The 17,888-nt window shown below is 39.4% G+C and overlaps 1 protein-coding gene across 2 annotated transcripts in view; it reads right to left on the reverse strand.

The window, feature by feature from the left end:
- The window catches only part of TEX9 (testis expressed 9), a 216,290-nt gene that overhangs the window by 56,865 nt on the left and 141,537 nt on the right, over positions 1-17,888 (reverse strand). For both annotated transcript variants that reach the window (XM_060294225.1, XM_030878773.2), the window contains 2 exons: positions 9,236-9,299; positions 7,090-7,169 (listed from right to left, as the gene is read on the reverse strand). In XM_060294225.1, the coding sequence (XP_060150208.1) occupies positions 7,090-7,169; positions 9,236-9,299 (144 nt within the window). The remainder of the gene's footprint in view (positions 1-7,089; positions 7,170-9,235; positions 9,300-17,888) is intronic.

Consider the following 17,888-nt stretch of genomic DNA (forward strand, 5'->3'; position numbering starts at 1 on the left):
TAAAGGATTACTATCAAAAATATACTTAAAAAACTCATAATAGTCAATTAAAAAAAAACCAACAAACAATTGGATTTAAAAATGGGCAAAAGTGGAAGGGACGTTTTCCCAAGAGGACAAATAGATTGCCAACAGATGCATGAGAAGAAGCTCAACATCACTAATCATCAGGGAAATGTAAATCAAAACCACAATGAGCTATCACTTCACACCTTTAAGAATGGCTATTATCAAAAGATAAGAGATAACAAATGCTGGCAAGGCTGTGCAGAAAAGGGAACCCTTGCACACTGTTGGTGGGAACATAATTTGGTACACCCTCTATGGAAAACAGTATGGAGGTTCCTCAAAAATTAAAAACAGAGCGGGGAGGAGTCAAGATGGCAGTGTAGAAAGACGCAAAGTTAGCATCTCCCTACAACTAGGGTGCCTGCCGACTGCTGGTGGGGGACTCTGACCCTTGAGATGGGAGGAACCCCAGAGTGAGCTGGTAGGATGTAGGGGGACAGAGGTGGGAGGAGAAGTGGAGGCCAGACAAGATCGGTGCCCCTGAGTGCAGGGAGATCACGAGAGGCAGCTGGGAGGGACTCTCCGGGAAGAGGAAGAGTGGGAGAGGAGTGGAGAGCGATCACCTGGCCCACTCAGGCCAGGGAGCCTGCTGAGCTCCCAGGCCGATCCCCTGCCCTCCAAGCCCCCTCCAGGCTGTGTGGGTCCTTGTGGGCATAGGAGGAAGGCCAGGGAGATCAGGAGAGGCAGGTGGGAGGGGTCTTGCAGGAGGCACCCTGCAGGAAGAGCAGGAGAGGAATTGATGGCATTTGCCCCACCCACTTGGGCCCAGGACACCTGCTGGGCTCCCAGGCCAATCCTCTGCCCTCCAAAGCCCCACTCCAGGTCACGTGGGTCCTTAGGGGCATAGGAAGGAGGCCAAGGGGAGAACAGTAGAGGCAGGTGGGAAGGGCCCTCCAGGAGGAGCAGAGGGCAACGGCCCCGCCCACTTGGGCATGGGAAGCCTGCTGAGATCCCAGGCTGGTCCCCTGCCCTCCAAGGCTCCCCATTCCCCACCTGGCCGCGTTGGTCCTGGGGGCATAGGAGGGAGGCCGGGGAGATCAGGAGAGGCAGGCAGGAGGGGCCCTCCCAGACCCCAGACTGGAGGAGCAGGAGAGGAGAGGAGAAGAGGGTGTTTGGGCTGCTCAATCGAGCTCAGGAAGCCTGTTGGGCTCCCAGATGAGGTCCCCCACCCTCTGAGATCAGAGGTGGGGGTCATGCCTGGGCCCCTTCTGTTCCTTGAACCTAAGCCCCCCCCTCAGCCCCCAGGGCCCTTTCCAGCCCTGTGGGTCCTGAGCACTGGCCCTACCCACTGCTCAAACCTCACCCTTGCTTAGTCCCTGCTTTCCACCGCCAAGGCCTTCCCCCCCACTTTTTTTTTTCTTTTCTTTTCCCTCCTCCTCTTTTTACTATTGTGGTACTGATGTACCTTCTGGTCGTTGATTCATCTATATATATATTTTATATTCTTCCTAATATATCTGTTAGTTTCCTAGTCTGATTTTATCTTTTACTTCGTTGTTGTTCTTTTTTCTTCTTTTCTGCCCCAGGTGGCTTGTGGGATCTTGGTTCATGAACCTGGGGTCAGTCCGAAGCTCCTGTGGTGGGAGCTCTGAGTCCAAACCACTGCACACTAACAGAGAACCTCAGACTCCAGGGAACACTGATCCGAGTGAGGTCTCTTGGAGTTCATCATCTCAGCATCAAGACCCAGTTCTACCCAAAAGCCTACAAACTCCAGTGTTGGAAGCCTCAGGCCAAACAACCAGTAAGACAGGAACACAATCCCACTAATTAAAAAAAAAAAAAAAAAGGAACAGCAAAAAATATCACATAGATGAAGGAGCAAGGTAAAAACCTACAAGACCAAATAAATGAAGAGGAAATAGGCAAGCTACATGAAAAAGAATTCAGAGTAATGACAGTAAAGATGATCCAGAATCTTGGAAATAGAATGGAGGCATGGCCTGAGAAAATACAGGAAATGTTTAACAAAGATCCAGAAGAACTAAAGAACAAACAAAGAGAGGTGAACAACACGATAACTGAAATGAAAAATACACTAGAAGGAATCAAGAACAGAATAACTGAGGCAGAAGAATGAATAAGTGAGCTGGAAGACAAAATGGTGGAAATAACTGCCGAGGAGCAGAATAAAGAAAAAAGAATGAAAACAACGGAAGACAATCTCAGAGACCTCTGGGACAACACTAAACCCACAAACATTTGAATTATAGTGGTCCCAGAAGAAGAAGAGAAAAAGAAAGGGTCTCAGAAAATATTTGAAGAGATTATAGTTGAAAAATTCCCAAACATGGGAAAGGAAATAGTCACCCAAGTCTGGGACGCACAGAGAGTCCCATATAGGATAAACCCTAGGAAAAACACACCAAGACACATATTAATCAAAATAACAAATATTAAATACAACAAAAAATATTAAAAGCAACAAGGGAAAAACAAATAATAACATACAAAGGAATCCCCATAAGGTTATCAGCTGATTTTTCAGTGGAAACTCTGCAGGCCAGAAGGGAGTGGCAGGATATACTTAAAGTGATGAAAGAGAAAAACCTACAACCAAGATTACTCTGTCCAGCAAGGATCTCATTCAGATTCAATGGAAAAGTCAAAAGCTTTTCAGACGAGCAAAAGCTAAGAGAATTCAGCACCACCAAACCAGCTTTACAACAAACACTAAAGAAACTTCTCTAAGCAAGAACACAAGAGGAGAAAAATACCCACAAAAACAAACCCAAAACAATTAAGAAAATGGTAACAGGAACATACATATTGATAATAACCTTCAATGTAAATGGATTAAATGCCCCAACCAAAAGACACAGACTGGCTGAATGGATGCAAAAACAAGAGCCATATATATGCTGTCTACAAGAGACCTATTTAAGACCTAGGGACACATACAGACTGAAAGTGAGGGGGTGGAAAAAGATATTCCATGCAAATGGAAATCAAAAGAAAGTTGGAGTAGCAATTCTCATATCAGACAAAATGGACTTTAAAATAAAGATTATTACAAGAGACAAAGAAGGACACTACATAATGATCAAGGGATCATTCCAAGAAGATACAATAATTATAATTGTTTATGCACCCAACTTAGGAGCACCTCAATACATAAGGCAAATGTTAACCATGAGAGAAGAAATTGACAGTAACATAATAACAGTAGGGGATTTTACACCCACTTATACCAATGGACAGATCATCCAAACAGAAAATAAATAAAGAAACACAAGCTTTAAATGACACAATATACGAGATATATCTAATTGATATTTACAGAACATTCCACCCAAAACTGGCAGCATACACTTTCTTCTCAAGTGCACATGGAACATTCTCCAGGATATATCACATCTTGGGTCACAAATCAAGCCTTGGAAAATTTAAGAAAACTGAAATTGTATCAAGCATCTTTTCTGACCACAATGCTATGAGATTGGAAATCAGTTACAGGAAAAAAAACTGCAAAAACCACAAATATATGGAGGCTAAACAGTGCGCTACTAAATAACCAAGAGATTACTGAAGAAATCAAAGAAGAAATAAAAAATACATAGACACAAATGACAATGAAAACATGATGACCCAAAACCTATGGGATGCAGCAAAAGCAGTTCTAAGAAGGACATTCAGAGCAATTCAATCTCACCTCAAGAAACAAGAAAAATCTCAAATAAACAATCTAGCCTACACTTAAAACAACTAGAGAAAGAAAACCTAAAGTCAGTAGAAGGAAAGAAATAATAAAGATCAGAGTAGAAATAAATGAAATAGAAATAAAGAAAACAATAGCAAAGATCAATAAAACTAAAAGCTGGTTCTTTGAGAAGGTAAACAAAATTGAGAAAATCTTAGCCAGACTCATCAAGAAAAAAAGGGAGAGGATGCAAATCAATAAAATTAGAAATGAAAAAGGAGAAATCACAACTGACACTGCAGAAATACAAAGGATTATAAAAGACTACTACAAACAACTATATGCCAATAAAATGGACAACCACAAAGAAATGGACAAAATCTTGGAATGGAACAATTTCCCAAGACTGTACCAGGAAGAATTAAACAGACCTATCACAAGTAATGAAATTGAAACTGTAATTAAAAATCTTCCAACAAACAAAAGTCCAGAACCAGATGGCTTCACAGGTGAATTCTATCAAACATTTAGAGAAGGGCTAACACCCATCCTTCTCAAACTCTTCCAAAAAATTGCAGAGGAAGGAACACTCCCAAATTCATTCTGTGAGGCCACCATCACCCTGATACCAAAACCAGAAAAACATGCTACAAAAAAAAGAAAATTACAGATCAATATCACTGATGAATATAGATGCAAAAATCCTCAACAAAATACTAGCAAACAGAATCCAACAACACATTAAAAGGATCATACACCATGATCAAGTGGGATTTAACACAGGGATGCAAGGATTCTTCAATATACACAAATCAGTCAATGTGATACACTATATTAACAAATTAAAGAATAAAAACCATATGATCATCTCAATAGATGCAGAGAAAGCTTTCGACAAAATTCAACACCCATTTATGATAAAAAATCTTCAGAAAGTGGGCCTAGAGGGAAGCTACCTCAACATAATAAAGGCCATATATGACAAACCCACAGCAAACATCATTCTCAATGGTGAAAAACTGAAAGCATTTCTTCTAAGATCAGGGAAAGACAAGGATGCCCACCCTCACCACGATTATTCAACATAGTTTTGGAAGTCCTAGCCACAGCAATCAGAGAAGAAAAAGAAATAAAAGGAATACAAGTTGGAAAAGAAGAAGTAAAACTGTCACTATTTTTTGATGACACAATACTATACATAGAAAATCTTAAAGATGTCACTGGAAAACTACTAGAACTAATCAATGAATTTGGTAAGGTTGCAGGATACAAAATTAACACACAGAAATCTCTGGCATTCCTATACACCAACAACAAAAAATAAGAAAGAGAAATTAAGGAAACACTCCCATTTACCATTGTCACAAAAAGAATAAAATACCTAGGAATAAGCCTGCCTAAAGAGGCGAAAGACTTGTACTCAGAAAAGTATAAAACACTGATGAAAGAAATCAAAGATGACACAAACAGATGGAGAAATATACCATGTTCTTGGATTGGAAGAATCAATATTGTGAAAATGACTATACTACCCAACACAATCTACAGATTCAATGCAATCCCTATCAAACTACCAATGGCATTCTTCACAGAATTATAACAAAAAATCTTACAATTCATATGGAAACACAAAAGACCCCGAATAGCCAAAGCAATCTTGAGAAAGAAAAACAGAGTTGGAGGAATCAGGCTCCCCAACTTCAAACTATACCACAAAGCTACAGTAATCAAGACAGTATGTTACTGGCAGAGAAACAGAAATACAAATCAATGGTACAGGATAGAATGCCCAGAGATAAACCCACACACATATGGGCACCTAATTTACGACAAAGGAGGCATGAACATACAGTGGAGAAAAGACAGCCTCTTCAATAAGTGGTGCTGGGAAAACTGGACAGCTACATGTAAAAGAATGAAATTAGAACACTACCTAACACCATACATAAAAATAAACTCCAAACGGATGAAAGACTTAAATATAAGACCAGACACTATAAAACTTTTAGAGCAAAACATAGGAAAAACACTCTTTGATATAAACCACAGCAAGATCTCTTTTGACCCACCTCCTAGAGTAACAGAAATAAAAATCAACAAATGGGACTTAATTAAACTTAAAAGCTTTTGCACAGCAAAGGAAACCATAAACAAAAAGACAACCCTCAAAATGGGAGAAAATATTTGCAAATGAAACAACAGACAAAGGATTAATCTCCAAAATATACAAACAACTCATGGAGCTCAATATCAAAAAAACAAACAATCTAGTTAAAAAATGGGCAGAAGACCTAAATAGACATTTCATCAAGGAAGACATATGGTGGGAAGCAGCAGCATAGCACAGGGAGATGAGCTCGGTGCTATGTGATGACCTAGAGGGGTGCGATAGGGAGGATGAGAGGGAGGCTCAAGAGAGAGGGGATATGGGGACACATGTATGCATATGGCTGATTCCCTTTGTTGTGCAACAGAAACTAACATGGTATTGTGAAGCAATTACATGCCAATAAAGATCTATTAAAAGAAAAAAGAAAAAATATATTAAAAAGAGAACTGTCATATGATCCAGCAACCCCATTTCTGGGTATTTATCTGAAGAAAATGAAAACACTTATTTTTTTATATATAGGCACCTCCATGTTCATTGCAACATTATTTACAATAGGCCAGATATGGAAACAACCTAAATGTCCATCAATGGATGAATGAGAAAAGAACATGTGCCTTTATATATATATGTTAAAGTATTATATAAAATGATATTTTTATATATATAACTATTACTGAGCCATAAAAAAAGAATGAAATCTTGCCATTTTGACAACATGGATGGACCTCGAGGGCATTATGCTAAGTGAAATAAGTCAGAGAAAGACAAAGACAAATAAGTGATCTCACTTGTATGTGGAATCTAAAAACAGACAAATAAAAACAAGCCTATAGATACAGAGAACAGATCGATGGCTGCCAGAGGCTGGTTGGTTGGGAGCAGGCGAAATAGGTGAAAGGAGTCAAAGGGTACAAATTTCCAATTATAAAATAAGTAAGTCATGCGGATGTACTGTACAGCATGGAGACTATACTTAACAATATTAATGGCATATTTGAAAGCTGCTAAAAAATTAGATCTTAAAAGTTTTCATCACAGGGAAAAAAGATTCTGTAACTATGTATGGTAATGGATAGTAGCTATACTTACTGTAGTGACCATTTCACAATATATACAAATACTGAATCATTGTGTTGTACACCTAAAACCAATATAATGTTGTATGTCAAATATACCTTAATTAAAAAAAAACAACAGAAAATAATCTTAAAGCATTTACCCAGTAAAAAGAAAAAACTTTTAAGGTGTTTGGGAATTTAAGTCTTACCTTAAACTGTAATCATCTTCCTCTTCATATGATTTAATTTGTGTTGAAATAGACTGAGATCGTACTTCTTGCTGATCTCTCTAGTTAAATAAAACAAAGTCATGTAGGAAAATAATGTACAAAACTAGGATATATTCAAGTGCCTTTCTGATCATTAATTATTTCAGAGTTGTCCACAATTTCTATAAAATCAAAGCACAGAATTCTAAAAGCTATGGTATCAAAATAAGATCTGTAACAATGTAGTTTCACCCTTTCACTCATTCTTGGTTAAAAGAGTCAGTTCTAAGGCAAAACTGTAAGAATGCCAATGCCTTTATATGATCTTAGCTGACTCCTGCTTCCCAACTACATTAGAGCTTCCATCTTCTGTAACATGCAAAGGAAATAAGGTTCACAAGAAGTGGAAACATAAATCCATTTAATGGATAGAAAAACTTGTCTCAAATCATAAAAACTTCAATGTTAAGATGACCACATAGAAATGAAAGTGCTAAAAATGAAGCACTAAGAGTGAAAGCTTTTGGAGAAAATGTATTAATATGAAAGTGAAAAAACAAAAATTCAATGTGGCAAAAGTTATATCCATTAGAGGACTCTGATCAGAATACATAATGAATCACTCACTCTACCATAATGTTGAGTTTCTGAACATTATTTTCAGAAAAATTATTTTCCTGCTCTTCAGACACTGATAAAAACTAAAAGATGTAATAAAATGTTTATTTTTTAGTAAAATATTTAATTACAAATGCAACTAGTAAATCTGTAACCATTATCTAAATATTCCCATTCCTAAACTAACAAATAATGACAGATCTGTCTAAGACATTAAAATATTGCCTATTCTTCCCTGCCTCCATCAACTCCAAAGTGGGGTGGGGGTGGGATTTAAATGAAAGAGAATTATAAATGAATTAGAATAAAAAATTTAAAAAGTTTGAAAGCAGCTACTTTATTCCTCTAAGGAATATTACTATATCCTATCAACTAATATTGGGAATGCTGATACTTAGGGAGGGATGCTTAAAGTAGAAATAACCAATTTGGTAGCCAGAATGGGGCAAATATGCTTACATTGTCTAGTGATGTAACCTCACTACATTCTTCCTGACTATAAATCTGATTATGGTCTAGCCCTAAGAATCTGAGTTATATCCAACTGCAGAGTTTAAGAAACGGATTACCAACTGAGCATTAATGGTAGTTGTTAACCTTTATTCAGCTTCTGTCCAAAGACCATTTTATTTCTATCCTTACTGAATTACCAGTACTAATTCTATATAGCTACTTGCAAATATTAATCTTAAAACAGTGGGAAATACTGTTCAATATTAATATTCCTATTAATTAGATGATTGGAATATCTAAATGGAAAACACTTTTTCAGTGGCTTTTAGAAAATGTGTGCTGGGCTTCCCTGGTGGCACAGTGGTTAAGAATCCACCTGCCAATGAATGGGACACAGGTTCGAGCCCTGGTCCAGGAAGATCGCACATGCCGTGGAACAACTAAGCCCGTGTGCCACAACTACTGAGCCTATGCTCCAGAGCCTGTGCTCCACAACAAGAGAAGCCACTGCAATGAGAAGCCCACGCACCGCAACGAAGACCCAATGCAGCCAAAAATAATTTTTTTTAAAAAAGTGTGCTTATCAAAAACATATACATGCATGTATACACATACTTATGCATATATTGATGTTCAATTTATGATAATTCACTGAGCTGAAAATTTATGCTTTGGGCACTTTTTTGCATGTATGTTACACATCAAATTAAAGTTAAAAAACTAGCACTGGGCTTCCCTGGTGGCGCAGTGGTTGAGAATCTGCCTGCCAATGCAGGGGACACGGGTTCGAGCCCTGGTCTGGGAAGATCCCACATGCCGCAGAGCAACTAAGCCCGTGCGCCACAGCTACTGAGCCTGCCCGACTGGAGCCTGTGCTCTGCAACAAGAGAAGGCCCCGACAGTGAGAGGCCCGCGCACCGCGATGAAGAGTGGCCCCCGCTCGCCGCAACTAGAGAAAGCCCTCGCACAGAAACGAAGACCCAACACAGCCAAAAATAAATAAATTAATTAATTAAAAAAAAAAAAAAAACACTAGCACTTACATGGAATTACTATTAATTGTACATTCACTTACTATTACTTCCTCAGCTTGTCGAACCAGATCAGCCGTTTTTGCCTCTAATTCTGCATTTAAACGCCTAAAAGGAGAAAATAATAATTGTGATAGACTGAAGATTGTAACACAAAAATAAAAGTAATTAAATTTCAATAACTACAATTTAGCTAATCAATAAATGCCAAAACATACACATGACATTTTTATTTGAAAATTAACACAACTATTACAAAGCTTATCTCCAAATCCCCATGATCCTTCTTCTTCCTGGTGGAAGCTCAAACCATGTAACTCCTAGCCTCTCCCTGGCCATTACTTCAGGTGGAATGATTTATTTGGGAAGAATAAACTGGGTGGGTTCAACTCAGTTCCACTCTCCATGTTCTTGGGATCAACTCCAATTGGGAACAGGAGTGGGGTGGGGTGTGGAGGGGGCTGATTTCATCAGGGGTGTTCAGGTGACTGGGGAGGTATATCTGGGGTTTAGTGAGCAGACCTGAGGTGGCTCATACCTCAGCTACATACTTCAATATCAGCTTCATCAGGAACACAGGTGATTACTTTCACCTACACCTGCCACTCCTTTTTTTTTTTCCAATCTATTTGGAATCTAGCAAAGAATAGGAATACTATTTAGTCCCATTAAGACTGTAAGAATAGCAATGCCATTGCGGGAAACCGTTTTTAAAGAAAAAATTGCTCATCATCCTACCACTATCATCCAATCATTTTTAAAATTCCCTTCTAATTTTCATATGTAGGCACACACACAATTTTGTACTGTTCTACCATAACAATACAGATGGAATATATTTATCTCTATATAATTTTTATAATTAGTGCCTTAAATGGCTATGAAATATTCTAGAGTTGAAGTTAACATAATGTACTAAACTGTTCTCCCTGTTAGTTGAAGTCCGCTTCTCAGTTTTAAAGGTTAACATTATAATAAACAACTTCAAAAGCATGTAACTTTTAAATTCTATTCGTAGATCACACTTCTAGACTATCTAGGCTCTTCTGAAGTTTTATGAAGAAAATATGCAGAGCAATTTTTTAAATGAGATACCTTGTTTTTTTAGATATGTGATTCAGAAGTACCACAAACCAGTGATGACCCCCACCCCCAGGAAGAAAAAAGCAGTATCACATCCCTTCTTTAAAAAGTCTGATGTTTTAAGAAATATTTTTATATCTTAGGATAAGTTAATCAAAATAAAAATATCTGATAAAGACTTAAAGTTGTATTCAAGATGCCTTTACCTGATTTTTCACATTTCCTTAACAAGAACCAATAGAGGTTTCTGGTCAATATAGCAGGCTGAGATAAATCAAAAGGCTATTCTTCTGCTCCAAAACCCATAGAAATCTGGATAAAATACAATGAACGAAATATTGCTAAACTTAAACTTAGGCAGGGAAAATACCCTGGCACTAAAAATAAAGCAGCAACTAAAAATGAGAGCAGTAAACAGGAACAGAAGCCAAAACAGCTTAACAGCTAGAAACTGATGCACATGAGAGAGTCACGAAGGGCTACACCTGTGAACCACATACCACAGAAACACTACCCATAACCTTAGGTGAATGGAAATGAAACTAGAGCCGTGTGTGGAAAAGATTCTCTTGTGAGTAATCAGAGCACACAGGAGTGTACTCCAAGTTCATCTTACCCAGATGGTACACGGACACTATGCCAAAACTTTAATATAGTAAATTGGATAAGAACCAGTGAAAACTCTGATAAGCTAATAAAGTTAAATGCAAAACCACACTTAGGGATTTACTCATCTAGAACACATGCAACTCTCTCAGAAAGCAAACCCCCCTAAAGATACCCTCACAAAAGTAACAAATTGCATTAAGAAACAAGTGCCTGGACCGGGGCGGGGTGGGGGGAAGATGGCGGAAGAGTAAGACGCAGCGATCACCTTCCTCCCCACAGAGACACCAGAAATACATCTACACGTGGAACAACTCCTACAGAACACCTACTGAACGCTGACAGAAGACCTCAGACCTCCCAAAAGGCAAGAAACTCCCCCACGTACCTGGGTAGGGCAAATAAACAGACAAAGGATAGGGACGGGACCTGCACCAGTGGGAGGGAGCTGTGAAGGAAAAAATGTTTCCACACACTAGGAAGCCCCGGGCGGAGACTGTGGGTGGCGGAGGGGGGAAGCTTCGGAGCCGCGGAGGAGAGCACAGCAACGGGTGCAGAGGGTAAAGCAGAGAGATTCCCGCACAGAGGAGCGGTGCCGACCAGCACTCACCAGCCCAAGAGGCTTGTCTGCTCACCCGCCGGGGCGGGCGGGGCTGGGAGCTGAGGCCCGGGCTTCGGTTGGAGCGCAGGGGTTGGCGGCGTGAACACTGCCTGAAAGGGCTAGTGCGCCACGGCTAGCCGGGAGGGAGTCCGGGGAAAAGTCTGGACCTGCCAAAGAGGCAAGAGACTTTTTCTTCCCTCTTTGTTTCCTGCTGTGCGAGGAGAGGGGATTAAGAGCGCTGCTTAAAGGAGCTCCAGAGACAGGCACGAGCCGCGGTTAACAGCGCGGACCCCAAAGACGGGCTTGAAGACGCTAAGGCTGCTGCTGCCGCCACCAAGAAGCCTGTGTGCGAGCACAGGTCACTCTCCACACCCCTCTTCCGGGGAGCCTGTGCAGCCCGCCACTGCCAGGGTCCCGGGATCCAGGGACAACTTCCCCGGGAGAACGCACAGCGGGACTCAGGCTGGTGCAACGTCATGCCGGTCTCTGCCGCCGCAGGCTCGCCCAGCATCCGCACCCCTCCTGCTCCCCGTCCTGAGTGAGCCAGAGCCCCCGAAGCAGCTGCTCCTTTAACCCCCGTCCTGTCTGAGCGAACAGAGGCCCTCCGGCGAACTACACGCAGAGGCGGGGCCAAATCCACAGCTGAGCCCTGGGAGCTGTGCGAACAAAGAGGAGAAAGGGAAATCTCTCCCAGCAGCCTCAGAAGCAGCGGATTAAGGCTCCACAATCAACTTGATGTACCCTGCATCTGTGGAATACGTGAATAGACAACGAATCATACCAAATTGAGGAGCTGGAATTTGAGAACAAGATTTATTATTTTTTCCCCTTTTCCTCTTTTTGTGAGCGTGTATGTGTATGCTTCTGTGTGAGATTTTGTCTGTATAGCTTTGCTTTCACCATTTGTCCTAAGCTTCTATCTGTCCGTTTTGTTCTTGTTTTTCTTAAAAAAAATTTTTTTTCTTAAGTTATTTTTTATTTTAATAACTATTTTATTTTATCCCCTTCCTTCCTTCCTTCCTTCCTTCCTTCCTTCCTTCCTTCCCTCCCTCCCTTCCTTCCTTCTTTTTCTCCCTTTTATTCTGAGCCGTGTGGATGAAATGCTCTTGGTGCTGCAGCCAGGAGTCAGTGCTGTGTCTCTGACGTGGGAGAGACAACTTCAGGACACTGGCCCACAAGAGACCTCCCAGCTCCACATAATATCAAATGGCGAAAATCTCCCAGAGACCTCCACCTCAGCACCAGCACCCAGCTTCACTCAACGACCAGCAAGCTACAGTGCTGAACACCCTATGCCAAACAACTAGCAAGACAGGAACACAACCCCACCCATTAGCAGAGAGGCTGCCTAAAATCATAATAAGTCCACAGACACCCCAAAACACACCACCAGACATGGACCTGCCCACCAGAAAGACAAGATCCAGCATCATCCACCAGAACACAGGCACCAGTCCCCTCCACCAGGAAGCCTACACAACCCACTGAACCAACTTTAGCCACTGGAGACAGACACCAAAAACAATGGGAAATACAAACCTGCAGCCTGCAAAAAGGAGACCCCAAACACAGTAAGATAAGCTAAATGAGAAGACAGAAAAACACACAGCAGATGAAGGAGCAAGATAAAAACCCATCAGAACTAACAAATGAACAGGAAATAGGCAGTCTACCTGAAAAAGAATTCAGAATAATGATAGTAAAGATGATCCAAAATCTTGGAAATAGAATAAATTCAAGAAACATTTAACAAGGACCTAAAAGAACTAAAGATGAAACAAGCAACGATAAACAACACAATAAATGAAAATAAAAATACTCTAGATGGGATCAATAGCAGAATAACTGAGGCAGAAGAACGAATAAGTGACTTGGAAGATAAAATAGTGGAAATAACTACTACAGAGAAGAATAAAGAAAAAAGAATGAAAAGAACTGAGGACAGTCTCAGAGACCTCTGGGACAACATTAAACGCACCAACATTCGAAGTATAGAGGTTCCAGAAGAAGAAGAGAAAAAGAAAGGGACTGAGAAAATATTTGAAGAGATTATAGTTGAAAACTTCCCTAATATGGGAAGGGAAATAGGTAATCAAGTCCAGGAAGCACAGACAGTCCCATACAGGATAAATCCAAGGAGAAACATGCCAAGACACATATTAATCAAGCTGTCAAAAATTAAATACAAAGACAACATATTAAAAGCAGCAAGGGAAAAACAACAAATAACACACAAGGGAATTCCCATAAGGTTAACAACTGATCTTTCAGCAGAAACTCTGCAAGGCAGAAGGGACTGGCAGGACATATTTAAAGTGATGAAGGAGAAAAACCTACAACCAAGATTACTCTACCCAGCAAGGATCTCATTCAGATTTGATGGAGAAATTAAAACCTTTACAGGCAAGCAAAAGCTGAGAGAGTTCAGCAGCACCAAACCAGCTTTACAACAAATGCTAAAGGAACTTCTCTAGGTAAGAAACACAAGAGAAGGAAAAGACCTACAATAACAAACCCAAAACAATTAAGGAAATGGGAATAGGAACATACATATCGATAATTACCTTAAATGTAAATGGATTAAATGCTCCCACCAAAAGACACAGACTGGCTGAATGGATACAAAAACAAGACCTATATATATGCTGTCTACAAGAGACACACTTCAGACCTAGGGACACATACAGAATGAAAGTGAGGGAATGGAAAAAGATATTCCATGCAAATGGAAATCAAAAGAAAGCTGGAGTAGCAATTCTCATATCAGACAAAACAGACTTTAAAATAAAGACTATTACAAGAGACAAAGAAGGACACTACATAATGATCAAGGGATCGATCCAAGAAGAAGATATAACAATTGTAAATATTTATGCACCCAACATAGAAGCACCTCAGTACATAAGGCAAATACTAACTGCCATAAAAGGGGAAATCGACAGTAACACATTCATAGTAGGGGACTTTAACACCCCACTTTCACCAATGGACAGATCATCCAAAACGAAAATAAATAAGGAAACACAAGCTTTAAATGATACATTAAACAAGATGGACTTAATTGATATTTATAGGACATTCCTTCCAAAAACAACAGAATACACATTTTTCTCAAGTGCTCATGGAACATTCCCCAGGATAGATCACATCTTGGGTCACAAATAAAGCCTTGGTAAATTTAGGAAAATTGAAATTGTATCAAGTATCTTTTCCGTGCACAATGCGATGAGACTAGATATCAAAAACAGGAAAAGATCTGTAAAAAATACAAACACATGGAGGCTAAACAATACACTACTTAATAACGAAGTGATCACTGAAGAAATCAAAGCGGAAATAAAAAAATACCTAGAAACAAATGACAATGGAGACACGACAACCCAAACCTATGGGATGCAGCAAAAGCAGTTCTAAGAGGGAGGTTTATAGCAATACAATCCTACCTTAAGAAACAGGAAACATTTCGAATAAACAACCTAACCTTCCAGCTAAAGCAATTAGAGAAAGAACAAAAAAAACCCAAAGTTAACAGAAGGAAAGAAATCATAAACATCAGATCAGAAATAAATGAAAAAGAAATGAAGAAAACAATAGCAAAGATCAATAAAGCTAAAAGCTGGTTCTTTGAGAAGATAAACAAAATTGATAAACCATTAGCCAGACTCATCAAGAAAAAAAGGGAGAAGACTCAAATCAATAGAATTATAAATGAAAAAGGAGAAGTAACATCTGACACTGCAGAAATACAAAAGATCATGAGAGATTACTACAAGCAACTCTATGCCAATAAAATGGACAACCTGGAAGAAATGGACAAATTCTTAGAAATGCACAACCTGCCAAGACTGAATCAGGAAGAAATAGAAAATATGAACAGACCAATCACAAGCACTGAAATTGAAACTGTGATTCAAAATCTTCCGACAAACAAAAGCCCAGGACCAGATGGCTTCACAGGTGAATTCTATCAAACATTTAGAGAAGACCTAACACCCATCCTTCTCAAACTCTTCCAAAATATAGCAGAGGGAGGAACACTCCCAAACTCATTCTATGAGGCCACCACCATCCTGATACCAAAACCAGACAAGGATGTCACAAAGAAAGAAAACTACAGGCCAATATCACTGATGAACATTGATGCAAAAATCCTCAACAAAATACTAGCAAACAGAATCCAACAACACATTAAAAGGATCATACACCATGATCAAGTGGGGTTCATTCCAGGAATGCAAGGATTCTTCAATATATGCAAATCAATCAACGTGATACACCATATTGACAAATTTAAGGGGAAAAACCATATGATCATCTCAATAGATGCAGAGAAAGCTTTTGACAAAATTCAACACCCATTTATGATAAAAACCCTCCAGAAAGTAGGCATAGAGGGAACTTTCCTCAACATAATAAAGGCCATATATGACAAACCCACAGCCAACATCGTCCTCAATGGTGCAAAACTGAAAGCATTTCCACTAAGATCAGGAACAAGACAAGATTGCCCACTCTCCCCACTTTTATTCAACATAATTTTCGAAGTTTTAGCAACAGCAATCAGAGAAGAAAAGGAAATAAAAGGAATCCAAATCGGAAAAGAAGAAGTAAAGCTGTCACTGTTTGCAGATGACATGATACTATACATAGAGAATCGTAAAGATGCTACCAGAAAACAACTAGAGTTAATCAATGAATTTGGTAAAGTAGCAGGATACAAAATTAATGCACAGAAATCTCTGGCATTCCTATACACTAATGATGAAAAATCTGACAGTGAAATCAGGAAAACACTCCCGTTTACCAATGCAACAAGAAGAATAAAATATCTACGAATAAACCTACCTAAGGAGACAAAAGACCTGTATGCAGAAAATTATACTGATATAAGAAACTAAAGATGATACAAATAGATGGAGAGATATACCATGTTCTTGGATTGGAAGAATCAACATTGTGAAAATGACTCTACTACCCAAAGCAATCTACAGATTCAATGCAATCCCTTTCAAACTACCAGTGGCATTTTTCACAGAACTAGAACAAAAAATTTCACAATTTGTATGGAAACACAAAAGACCCCGAATAGCCAAAGCAATCTTGAGAACGAAAAACGGAGCTGGAGAAATCAGGCTCCCTGACTTCAGATTATACTACAAAACTACAGCAATCAAGACAGTATGGTACTGGCACAAAAACAGAAATATAGATCAACGGAACAGGATAGAAAGCCCAGAGATAAACCCATGCACATATGGTCACCTTATCTTTGATAAAGGAGGCAGGAATGTACAGTGGAGAAAGGACAGCCTCTTCAATAAGTGGTGCTGGGAAAACTGCACACCTACATGTAAAAGTATGAGATTAGAACACTCCCTAACACCATACACAAAAATAAGCTCAAAATGAATTAAAGACCTAAATTTAAGGCCAGAAACTATCAAACTCTTAGAGGAAAACATAGGCAGAACACTCTATGACATAAATCACAGCAAGGTCCTTTTTGACCCACCTCCTAGAGAAATGGAAATAAAAACAAAAATAAACAAATGGGACCTAATGAAACTTCAAAGCTTTTGCACAGCAAAGGAAACCATAAACAAGACCAAAAGACAACCCTCAGAATGGGAGAAAATATTTGCAAATGAAGCAAGTGACAAAGGATTAATCTCTAAAATTTGCGAGCAGCTCATACAGCTCAATAATAAAAAAACAAACAATCCAATCCAAAAATGGGCAGAAGACCTAAAGAGACATTTCTCCAAAGAAAATACACAGATTGCCAGAAAACAAATAAACGAATGCTCAACATCATTAATTATTAGAGTAATGCAAATCAAAACTACAATGAGATATCATCTCACACCAGTCAGAATGGCCATCATCAAAAAATCTAGAAACAATAAATGCTGGAGAGGGTGTGGAGAAAAGGGAACACTCTTGCACTGCTGGTGGGAATGTGAATTGGTACAGCCACTATGGAGAACAGTATGGAGGTTCCTTAAAAAACTACAAATAGAACTACCATATGACACAGCAATCCCACTACTGGGCATATACCCTGAGAAAACCATAATTCAAAAAAAGTCATGTACCAAAATGTTCATTGCAGCTCTATTTTCAATAGCCCGGAGATGGAAACAACCTCAGTGTCCATCATCAGATGAATGGATAAAGATGGTGTGGCACATATATACAATGGAATATTACTCAGCCATAAAAAGAAATGAAATTGAGTTATTTGTAGTGAGGTGGATGGACCTACTGTCATACAGAGTGAAGTAAGTCAGAAAGAGAATGACAAATACCGTATGCTAACACATATATATGGAACCTAAAAAAAAAAATGTCATAAACAACCTAGGGGTAAGACGGGAATAAAGAGACAGACCTACTAGAGAATGGAC

Source organism: Globicephala melas, chromosome 2 (genome assembly GCF_963455315.2).
Source record: "Globicephala melas chromosome 2, mGloMel1.2, whole genome shotgun sequence".
In the NCBI taxonomy this organism is placed as follows: Eukaryota; Metazoa; Chordata; class Mammalia; order Artiodactyla; family Delphinidae; genus Globicephala; species Globicephala melas.